The sequence below is a fragment of the Myotis myotis genome, unplaced genomic scaffold (genome assembly GCF_014108235.1).
Source record: "Myotis myotis isolate mMyoMyo1 unplaced genomic scaffold, mMyoMyo1.p scaffold_m19_p_5, whole genome shotgun sequence".
In the NCBI taxonomy this organism is placed as follows: Eukaryota; Metazoa; Chordata; class Mammalia; order Chiroptera; family Vespertilionidae; genus Myotis; species Myotis myotis.
In genome coordinates this window covers 780,594-792,319 of record NW_023416357.1, presented here as the reverse complement: position 1 = coordinate 792,319, position 11,726 = coordinate 780,594, and the positions used below count along the sequence as shown (strand labels likewise).

Genomic DNA, 11,726 nt, shown 5'->3' with positions numbered 1-11,726 from the left:
GTCGCCCGGCAGGATTCGGGCTTCCAGGCCTCTGCACCCCGAGTCTGCCTCCCGCCCCCACAGCAGAGGCGAATCCAAAGGGCCTTTCAAAGACCTTGAGACAGGAAAGCGGAGGGGCCGGCAATGGCCACTCCACCATCTCATTTCCTCCCGACCCTCCATCCACCATCGCCAAGTCCCCCCGAGCCACGGGGGGACCACTCACGTGCACCATGGGAGGCGGGAGAGCGGGCGCCACGGCGGCCACTTCAGCTCCTAGCGCCGGGCTGCCCCGTCTCCTCAGGTCCCGTGGTCTCGGGGCCACAGGCACGAAGTGGGTAAACATCAGAGTGAAGGGTGCTTGTCCGAGGCTGGGCGGGGTCAGCGCCCCGACGTTCACATAGACACGGAGGCCGCCGGAGGACACAGGAGGGCGAGAGCCGTGCTGCGGTCTCTGCGTCTCTCATCAGAGACTCCAACTGAAATGCTATTTTCTCACGCCCGCCCCCACCCCCCCCATCTCCCCCCTCTGGGCCCCAAAGCCTCTGGGCCGCCCCGCCCCGGCCTGCTCCCTCCGCACCAGCAAACGCCTCCGGAAACCAGCCTCTTAATGAAACCCTGTCCTCCTGCCACTTGCATCCTCTCTGAATTAAGTGGCCTGGGCCCCTCTGGGCTGCTCCCTTTTCTCCCTGATGTCCCTCAACTCTCACGGGACACAAACCCCAGAGGACCGGCTCTTAGCAGCAGCGGAGCCAGGGGCGGCCTCGGCTCCCACAGCGACTGGGAGATGGAGGGGCGTCAGGAAGGACCGAGGGCCGCAGCCTCACGGCTCCCCTGGGGGCACCATCAAGGATGGGGCTGGCGTCCTCTTTGTGGATACGATCACGCCATTCGCTGAACAGAATTCACTTGCTGTTTCTGTGCCATGAGGAGAGCCCCGGGATTGGCTGGATTTGGAGTCCCGCCCGCGGCTGCCGGGGCAGGGCCGGACCCGGTGGCTTCAGGAGCGCTCCTTCCCGATCCCTGATTCTGATGACGGCCTCGTCCACACGGGCTGTGCACCAATCACCCCTCACCATCACTTCCCACACCTCTCCCTCGCCTACCCTGCCCCCCACTTCCGCCCCTTCTTTCCTGAACCGACCAAGTGCCTGCTGCCCGCGGACACTACATACATCCTACATGTGCAAGTGGCTGCTGCCTGCGGGTGCTACATACAACCTACATGTGCAAGTGCCTGCTGCCTGCGGGTGCTACATACAACCTACACGTGCAAGTGCCTGCTGCCTGCAGGTGCTACATACAACCTACACGTGCAAGTGCCTGCTGCCTGCGGGTGCTACATACAACCTACACGTGCAAGTGCCTGCTGCCTGCGGGTGCTACATACAACCTACACGTGCAAGTGCCTGCTGCCTGCAGATGCTACATACATCCTACACGTGCAAGTGCCTGCTCCCTGCAGACACTACATACATACTACCCGTGCAAGTGCCTGCTGCCCTTGGGTGCTACATACATCCTACACGTGCAAGTGCCTGCTGCCCGCGGACACTACATACATCCTACACGTGCAAGTGCCTGCTGCCCGCAGATGCTACATACATCCTACACGTGCAAGTGCCTGCTGCCCGCGGGTGCTACATACATCCTACATGTGCAAGTGCCTGCTCCCTGCGGACACTACATACAACCTACATGTGCAAGTGCCTGCTGCCCGCGGGTGCTACATACATCCTACACGTGCAAGTGCCTGCTGCCCGTGGATGCTACATACATCCTACACGTGCAAGTGCCTGCTGCCCGCGGACACTACATACATCCTACACGTGCAAGTGCCTGCTGCCCGCGGACACTACATACATCCTACACGTGCAAGTGCCTGCTGCCTGCAGATGCTACATACATCCTACACGTGCAAGTGCCTGCTGCCTGTGGACGCTACATACATCCTGCAAGTGCAAGTGCCTGCTGCCTGCAGATTCTACATACATCCTACATGTGCAAGTGCCTGCTGCCTGTGGACGCTACATACATCCTACACGTGCAAGTGCCTGCTGCCTGTGGACGCTACATACATCCTACACGTGCAAGTGCCTGCTGCCTGTGGACGCTACATACATCCTACACGTGCAAGTGCCTGCTGCCCGCAGACGCTGCACCAATCCTAGAGGTGCAAGGAGGGCTGCGCTGGCCTCAGGGAGCGTCTGTCACGTTGTTGGTACGGTCTGACCTCTCTAAACAAGTAATGCTAACATAAAAGGTACATGTTGTACTTGAGGTACTTACAGAATAACACCCAGGCTCACAAATAGCATGGAGGGCCCGGCCTGTGTGGCTCAGTGATTGAGCATAGGCCTATGAACCAGGAGGTCACGGTTCGATTCCCCATCAGGGCACAGGCCCAGGTTGCAGACTTGACCCCCAGTGTGGGGCGTGCAGGGGGCAGCCGATCCATGATTCTCTCATCATTGATGTTTCCATCTCTCTCTCTCCTTCCTCTCTGAAATCAATAAGAATATATTCAAAACTATAACAACATGGATGACTGTGACCTTATGTGGCTAAGTCTTGACCTTCAAATCAGTCCAGACCACACAGACACCCTGGAGGGAGACAGGCAGCGAGCCCCGAGCTCTGCTAGGTCATGGCTGTGGGACTGTCTTGAGGAGGCGGAGGTCATTCTGCTGAAACAGAAAAACAAACGATTCCACGCGCAGAGTCTGAGGAACGTGTGAGCAATGCCCGCCCCGTCCTGCTGGGCCCAGATGTGGGCCGGCCGACGCTGCGGAAACCATCGATCCGTTCTGACGTCATCAATACGTGGAAGTGATCACAGGACAAAGAAGGCCCGGAATCACCGTCCAGAGGTTCGGGCTGCAGCCGGGAACAGATGCGGCTGGACACGCATGTGCAGAACACTGCGTGTGAGCCATGAGCCGACGGGAGGCCTGACCGCTTCGCTCCTCATTAACTGTCGTCGGCACAAGGAAGATGACACCAAACACGAAGGACGATGGCGGAAGCAGCCTCGTTGTTTATTCAGCAAAGCTCACGTCACCAAACATGCCAGTAGCCGTTCGCAAGCAGCACATCAGCCCGCGTGGCACGAAGCCGCCCGGCAGCCGCGCCTCCTGCCGAGAGCACGCGTGGGCGTCACTCACACTCACACACGCTCACGGCCTCGCCCGCAGGCACGCCAGGCACTCTGCTTCTGGGAAGCGCTGTCTTTGGAGCGAGGCCGCTGGTGATAAAGCGGAGAACGGCTTCGAGTGAGAGTCACGGAATCAGTCTCTTCCCACAAACCGGGCGGCCTCGCCCTCCGGGTGGCCGACAGGCGTGGTCCGGGTCAGCGCTCCTGGCCGGGGGGCTCGCCCTCCTCTGTGGGCCCCTGGCCCCGCTGGCTGGGGATGGCGGGGAGCACGCGGGGCGTCCGCAGCAGCTCTCCAGACAGAACTGGGGGGAGAGAGACGGAGACACGTCAAAGCCGCTTCTCTCAGAGTCTGTGGGAGTGGTGGCAGGAGACACACGTGTTGTTTCTTGTCTTTTTAAATAGATTTATTGATCTCAGGGAGGAAGGGAGAAGGAGAGAGCGAAACATCGATGACGAGAGAGAATCACTGATCGGCTGCCTCCTGCACGGCCCCTACTGGGAACTGAGCCCACAACCCGGGCATGTGCCCTGGACCAGAATCAAACCCAGGACCCCCGAGTCCACAGGCCGGCGCCCTATCCACTGAGCCACACCGGCCAGGGCTGAGGTGTCATTTGTGAAGGAGGGCATGTCTTGGGGGAGCCAGACTGCACACACCCGATGTCTGTTCGGACAGAGGCTGGTTTCTGCTTAGCGACAAGGTCACAAGGGCGGCCTGACTTTCCTTCGGTGACTGAGTTCCCAGAGCAGAAAACGCTCACGGGCACAGAGCATGTGCACGTATGTGTGCGCGTGTGCATGTGTGTGCCTGTCTGTGTGCAAGGGCAGAGGAGCCGGAGCTAAGGCAGAGACCTCGCTCTCGGCGGCTCACGGGGGACTTGGGCGGAGCCCGCCACCTCTCCCTCTCCTGCTAAATGACGGGGTGGCACCAAAACCCTGGTCACTGTCGCCCCGAGGGTTCCAGAAGCTTCGATGGGTTCCCTCCCCACTGGGCCGGGGAACAGAGGACATTTCCTCAGGAAAACGGTTGCCAAGGTTTGACCTTCTCATCTCATTTACTTCTCCCAGCAGCGCAGCAGGCTGGCCTGTCCCAGGCTCAGGGGAGACGGACGTCCAGAAAGAGGGAGGGCAGCTCTGACTTTACTCACCCTCTGCAGCCCAGAGGAGTGGAGGGCACGCGTGTGCACGTGTGTGCATGTGCACGTGTGTGTGTGCGCCTGGGCGTGTGTTATAACAGGGTGGCTGGGCTGGGCTGGGGAGGAAGGAGGACACAAGGGCCCAGGAAGCATGCTTGTGTTGGGAGCAGCTGCCTGTAGCCTGAGCTGTGCTCCTGGTGCGGCTCTTCACCGCGTAAGGCCGCTGAGCGAGACCTCAGTCTCCCCGTCTGCACAATGGGAACAAGGGGAGACCGGCCTCCGACACGGAGTTGCTGGGTGTAGCCAGTCAAGTGGAATGAAGTTAAGTAGAAGAGGACGTTCTGCCAAGAAAAGGCGGGGCCTGCAAGCGGGCCACGTCAGAACAAAGCCTTGCACGCAGGATTCATTCTTCCGAGGCAGAGTTCCCTTGGGCCCACGAGGATATGGAAAGCCAGGGAGGGTACACAGCTGCTGGTTGAGAGGGACTTTGTATAACATAGGAAATTAATAGTTTAATGTATAACTTAGCTCAGATGATCTCATAGGCATGCCTGTTTACCATTGTCACTTGCTGTGCTCCCCAAATTAAAGCCATGAGGGCCTTGGAGGTTTTGCTAGACGCCTGAGCGAGCGGTAGCCCTCTGCTCCTCTAGCTCAGTCCTGCACGCCGAGCTCATCTCAGCGTCACCGTTCACCCGCAGACCACCGGCCCTGGGTGTGCGGTCTGGAATCGACTTTATCACAAGCACCCGGGCGGCACTTTCCAACACAAGCACGAGGTCCCTGCTGGAGGGAGTCGGTGGGTGTTCATACTGGGAGACGTTTTGTGTAAAACAGAACCGGAATCGGTAACGGCAACGCGACCCTGATGAGAGTGTCCTCCCTGCCGGGCGGGGGGGCCTGGGCACAGGGCAGGCACTCATCACAGGGGGCACGTGCCGAGGGCCGTCCCAGGGGCAGGATGTGAAGCCCCTTCTCACCACGCGGGACAGTTACAGCAACACAAACAGAGCAAAACCTGTCCTGGCTTCTGCGGTCCACACAGCAGGCGCCGGAGGGAAGGAGCAGCCTGTTAACAGGCCGTGAGGACCGGCTCCATCCCCGCCCGCCCTCCCCGCCCACTTTAAAGGGAAAGTGAGTGAAGTAACAGCCAGCTGTGCCCGGCCCTGTGGGCACCGGCGGTGGAGGCGGAGGCGGGGGGCGGGGGCCGGGACACTCACATTTCTGGTCGGCCAGGGGGGCCAGGCTGCTCCGGGCGAAGGGCAAGTCCCTGATCGCGGGTCTGTTTGGGGATAGATGCGGGAGACTTGGTCCTGGGGACAAACATATTTGCATCAGTCACTTAAGACTCAACCAACTGCCAGTGAGGACACCAGTGGATAAGAGAGCACGGCAGCTGCTAGAGGGCATCCATGTAAGACGCTAACAACAGCAACATGACAACAGCCACGCGGGGCTGAATGTCTGTCATATGCCAGTCACTGTTTAAATGAAAGGAAAAGGCATCAAAAGTCATTTCTGGGGTGAACTAGTCTAAATGAATGTGGTGACCAGGCGCGCGGGCCACCACCCGTACGACGTAAAGGTCGGAGAATTCACCAGGGGAACGTGTCCCGCGCGACCAGGGGCCGGCGGCCGGCAGCCGCTGAGCAGCACACCCGGTGAAGGTGGCACGAGCCTCCAGCTCCCTGGTGGGCGCCCACCACCCTGTGTTTATCCCTGAGGACCCCGCGGGGCGAACAGCTTCAAAGCCACGACTAAAACGACAAACCAACCAACCAACGAGGAAAACCTTCCCGCGGAGAATCACAGGGAGACCCGTGTCAGCTCATCTGTCATGGACGTTCGAGCAGAAGTTTGCAGAAACAAGACCTGAGATAACGGTGATGACGGACCCTGTGTGTGAAGCGCTGACTGTTGTCGGAAAGTGGGCTCAGTGCGTGGGCGTGATCTCCTGTGACCCCGACAGCCACCCCCCTACCCCCCACCCCCTCGGGAGGCAGCGCTGTCACCATCACCATCACCACAGACACTGCCTTGGGGAGCCCTCACAGTGCCCGAGGCCACACCTGGAAGGGACAGAGCCGGCTTCTACTCAGGTCTGTCTGACCCTAAGACTCAACTCTCCTCCTCCCCGGGAGCCAGGGCAGTATCGGGGCTGGGGAGAGCGGGAGGGCTGGGGGGCTGGGGTGTGTGTGTGTGACCTGGCGGGCGGGCGGGCGGGGTCGGCTCCGCTGGGAAGGCAGGCCTCCGGGAGGGCTCAGCTGTGGGGAGGGACAGGGTCCTAGAACGAGGAGCAGGAGAGGTTTCCCGCTCACGTGGAGGGGCCGAGTGCGGGAGGAGCACGACCGTGAAAACACGGAGAGGAATTCGCACGGCTGCTCGTGGGGGGAGCGCCTGGGTCTGGAGCTCAGAGGGCAGGTGCCGGCAGGGCTCGCAGTGCAGGTCGGAGAGACGGGCATCGGGCCCAGGAGGCTGCGGGCATCACACAGGCTGGAGCACCCTGGCTGGTGTGGCTCGGTGGGCAGAGCGCCGGCCTGCAGACTGAAGGGTCCCAGGTTCCACTCGGGTCAGGGCACAGGCCCAGGTTGTGGGCTTGATCCCCAGTGGGGGGCCTGCAGGAGGCAGCATACCCATGACTCTCTCTCATCATGGATGTCCCCTCCCCTTCTTCTCTGAAATCAGTAAAACTATGTTTTTTAAAAAGTGTCTGAGAGCTCCATGCGCCTCGAGTCCCATAGACCTCCCTTCCTCGCCAGCTCTGTGACCTGGGCAGGAAGGCCAACCTCTCTCTGCCTCCCTCTGTTTATCTCAGATGGAGGGGGTGGGGGGGGGCGCGGGGAGGCTACTGCTGGTTGCTGAGGGAGAAGGGCTAGCTCCTGCCCAGAGGAGGCTGAGCAGGGGGGAGGCTGAGCAGGGGGGAGGCTGAGCAGGGGGGAGGCTGAGCAGGGAGGAGGCTGAGCAGGAGGGAGGCTGAGCAGGAGGGAGGCTGAGCAGGGGGGAGGCTATGCAGGGGGGAGGCTGAGCGGGGGGAGGCTGAGCAGAGGGGAGGCTGAGCAGGGAGGAGGCTGAGCAGGGGGAGGCTGAGCAGGGGGGAGGCTGAGCAGAGGGGAGGCTGAGCAGGGGGGAGGCTGAGCAGGGGGGAGGCTGAACAGGGGGGAGGCTGAGCAAAGTGGAGCTAGCCTTTTATGATGAATAGTAAGCACGAGTCGCAACTCCTAGGGAGGTTAGAGGTCAGAGGTCAGGGGGACTTTTACTCCACCTGAGTTTCGAGCTGGTTTTTCAAGGATCATAGGAATCTGTCAAGCACACGGCTGCAGAGGGGAAAAGGAACACGCACGCAGACGTCAGAGTGGGAAGGCGGGCTGTGGGGGGCCCGGGAGACCTTGAAGAAACGGGGGAGAGGGGGGGTGGGGGCTCGGCAGGCGCAATGGCCGAGAAGCGGGGGCGGCCAGTGCTGGGAGGCCGCTCCGTCCAGGAGACAGAGCCCGGGGGCTTACATGAGGGGCGCAGGTCAGACCCCCACGGCGGCTTCAGAGCCCTTAGCCGCTGGAGGTGCTGCCTCTCGATCCATTAGGGTGAGACACTTAGTAACCTGTGACCTCGGGCCTGGACGGGAGGCTGACATCACTGTGCTGTCAGACGCGCAATCCTTTTAGCAAATCCGCGTCCCTTAGAGCTCAGGCGCAGCTGCAGGGTCCTGAGAGCCTTCTCTTCGTCGTGACTCAGTTGCCCGGAATGGCTGCTAGTTAGCAGCATCAAAACCCGGGTGGAAACGTAAATGTCGACACAGGCTCACTGACTCAAGATTCCCTTGGAGACTTTGGCTTCTTCTCTGCTACTCTGCCATTCAACCCAGGACCTTGCTAGTTACTTCAATGGGAAAATGAAGCAAATCCTCAAACCAAGTTTATTGAATTTCCTTTTCCCTCAAATAATATCAGAAGCTTTAGAAGGCACATGGAACAGAATCCTAGTTCTCTAGTCAATGCCCACCCCCTCTTCTCTTTTAGAAACAAAAATCCAATTTTGGACGGAGAGTCACATGACCAGCTAAAGACGACAATTCCCTGCCTCCCTTGCAGCTAGGTGTGACCATGTGACTACAATTCCCCGCCTCCCTTGCAGCCAGGTGTGACCATGCAACTACAATTCCCTGCCTCCCTTGCAGCTAGGTGTGACCATGCGACTACAATTCCCTGCCTCCCTTGCAGCTAGGTGTGACCATGCGACTACAATTCCCTGCCTCCCTTGCAGCTAGGTGTGACCATGCGACTCAAGGTCTGATTACTGAGACCTAAGCAGATGTGTGGGACTTAATGGAAGATGACGTCTGTGTGGGAGCTGAGTCAGCTGGGGACATCCTCCTCGTCCCTCCCCCCACTTCCTTCCTCCCGGGAAATGCTCTGAGGGACAGAATAAAAATGAACGACATTGAGGATGAGGGCGCTGAGTCACGGGAAGGGGCGGGGGGGGGAGGGGAGTGGCGGCCTGTAACTGACTTGTGGGGCCTTGAACCGTAGGAGTGTGACCGCATTCCCTTCTATAGTGAACACACAGGCATGGCCGCGCTCAGTTAGGTCTGCAATGGGACGGACCATCTGATTTGAAAACAGTCGCACAGCCCGGTCCGCGTGGCTCAGTGGTTGAGCGTCGACCTATGAACCAGGAGGTCACGGTTTGATTCCTGGTCAGGGCACATGCCTGGGTTGTGGGCTAAATCCCCAGTAGGGGACGTGCAGGAGGCAGCCGATCCATGATTCTCTCTCATCTTTGATGTTTCTATCTCTCTCTCTCCCTCTCCCTTCCTCTCTGAAATAAAAACAAAACAAAACAAAAAACAGTCACACAAACAAATGAACCCCTCAGGGCATGTCCCCGCCCCTCGGCTAAGAATCCTCACGAGTGGAGAAGAGTCTCTTTCCTGCTCTAAGGCCCGGTCCCCACACGGCTGCTGGGCAGAGGAGACACGTACTTTTACTTAGATTTGCTCTAGGGCGGGGGGCGGGGGGGAAGCAGAATGTCCCACGGCCTGGAAACCTCGAATTCGGGGCCTCGGGAAGGAAGGCGACTGGGGGCCCTAGGTGCCCTGGCCCCGCCCTGCAGGCTGCCCACCTGTTTCCTCCCCAGAACCCGAGACGGGTCCCCTCGAGCTTCCAGGACCAGGAAGGGGGAGCCCACCTACCTGCTGGCGGCGTTTGCAGCTGCGGCAGGTGTGGAGGCCCCGGGACTTCCTGGTGCCGGGACCTGCCGGGGAGCAACCTGCCCAGCAGCTTCTTGGTGGGGGGCCCCAGCCACGCCCTGGGGAGCCCCTGGCCGGAGTCACCTCTCCAGGGGTCGGGCAGTGCCTGGCCGCCGGGCCTGTGGCCCAGTGAGTCCTGCTCGCTGCAGCTTTGCTGAGACCTGGGGGCCGCGTGCGGGGCGCCAGGGCCCGGGTCGGCGTGGGCAGCAGCGCCCTGGGAGGCCGTCCGCAGGTGGCTGCCCGGCACCAGGGGCGGGAGGCTCTGCGCTCTGAGCGGCGGGAGCCCCTGCCGGGCCGGCGGCCTGTGCTCGGGCGGGAGGTGCTTGGAGCCCCCCGAGCGCCTCTCGTTCGAGTCCGCCCTGGGCAACTGCTCCTGGCAGCCGGTCTCCGCGCTGCTGTCGAAGGTGGCGATGATGTCGTCGACGCCCGAGGTGAGCTCCCCGGGGTCCTCTGGGGCGGCCCGCTGCTCCTCCTTCCGGCCTCGGCCCCAGATCTGACGGAGCACGCGGCCTCGGCCCTCCTTCCACGGGGGCCGGCCGCTGGGGGCGGGCAGGGCCCTGGCCGGCTCTGCTCTGGGCAATGACAGGGAAAGACGGAGGTCAGGAGGTGCCGCCGTGCCTCTCACCGGCCCGTCCAGCCTGCCTGCCTGGGGGCCATCTCGTCCTCATCCACCGGAGCCCTCTCGGGTCAAGGGGACCCGCCAGAACCCCGGACCCACCTCCAGGGCCGCGGTTCCAGTCGGGGCGCCGGGAGAGTTCCGCAGCACGCAAGGCCTGACCGTGTCCGGCGCACCAACCTCGTCTCCCTAGACCAGTGACGGTGAACCTGTGACACGCGTGTCAGAGGTGACACGCGAACTCATTTTTTTGGTTGATTTTTCTTTGTTAAATGGCATTTAAATACATAAAATAAATATCAAAAATTCAAGTCTTTGTTTTACTATGGTTGCAAATATAAAAAAATTTCTCTATGTGACACGGCACCAGAGTTCAGTTAGGGTTTTTCAAAACGCTGACACGCGGAGCTCAGAAGGTTCGCCGTCACTGTCCTAGGCTGTCAGATAAAACATGGCCGCAGCCAGCACGGCCACACCCGCCTGGCGTGAATGAATCCACATGACGCCTCTGTTCCTGCCAGGTTGACGGGAAGCACATTTTGGGGTGCGTGGCGTTAGTCTGCGTGCGTGAGAAAGGGGAACTCACTCTTCTGCAGAAGTGCCTCCTGGAGGCATCCGATCTCGGCAGACACGTCTTAGCTACAGCCTCTCGCTCCCGGGAGCCGTCCTTCCAGTCTCCCCTCCACCGTCCGCCCACCAGGGCCCTGAGCTGAAACAGCCCAGCGTCCTGCTCTCTCCTCTCGGGGCGGTGGGCATCGGCGGGGCGCTAGCTCTGTCAGAGCTGAAGGCCAGGGACGCTCCTGCTGCCCGGTGGGCGGGCGGGGGCCCGGGGGGCTGTGGTCCCCGAGGCTGCCAGGGACCCCGGGGCCTGGGCAGAGCCTGACACCGTCCGCTCCCGGCAGCTGCCGGCGGGCGCTGCGTGCGTGTCTCTGCTTCCCCTCCAGTTTTTCCTGAACTTCCCGTTGGAAACGCTTTTAACCGAGTGCACGGACGGCGCCCGGGGAAGGCGTGCGGCCGGGCGGGGTGCAGAAGAGGAAGCGTGAGGGCCATGTGGGTTCAGGGGAAAGTGGGCGCCCGGCGCCCGGCCCGTCCCGGGAGGAGAGGTCAGCCCAGGCCGGGCCGCCCCCTGTTCTGCTTCTGCTTCTCGGAAAGTTCGGTTCTCCTCTGCTGAGGCCGCAGCGGACCGGCTGCTTTCTGGGGGGAGGGGACGGCGCAGCCTGACCAGGCACAGGCCCTGAGCCAGACTGCAGTCCTCTTTCCGAAGAATTTATGTTTCACCCTGGCCGGTGTGGCTCAGTGGATAGAGCGTCGGCCTGCAGACTGAAGGGTCCCGGGTTCGATTCCGGTCAAGGGCATGGGCCTGGGTTGCGGGCACATCCCCAGTGGGGGGCGTGCAGGAGGCAGCTGACCGATGTTTCTCTCTCATCGATGTTTCTAACTCTCTATCCCTCTCCCTTCCTCTCTGTAAAAAATCAATAAAATATATTTTTAAAAAAGAATATATGTTTCTATTGATTCCTGAGAGGAAGGGGGAGGGGGAGAGAGAGAAGCATCCATGAGGAGAGAGACTCACGGATCGGCCGCCTCCTGCACGCCCCC

General features: G+C 60.8%; 1 protein-coding gene across 1 annotated transcript in view; it reads right to left on the bottom strand.

The window, feature by feature from the left end:
* Positions 1–2,471: 2,471 nt before the first annotated feature.
* The window catches only part of ANKRD55 (ankyrin repeat domain 55), a 33,828-nt gene continuing 24,573 nt past the window's right edge, over positions 2,472–11,726 (bottom strand). The window contains exons 9-11 of the mRNA XM_036310873.1: positions 9,455–10,083; positions 5,490–5,582; positions 2,472–3,435 (exon numbers count right to left, since the gene is read on the bottom strand). Coding sequence (XP_036166766.1) covers positions 3,329–3,435; positions 5,490–5,582; positions 9,455–10,083 — 829 coding nt within the window. The 3' untranslated portion in view covers positions 2,472–3,328. The remainder of the gene's footprint in view (positions 3,436–5,489; positions 5,583–9,454; positions 10,084–11,726) is intronic.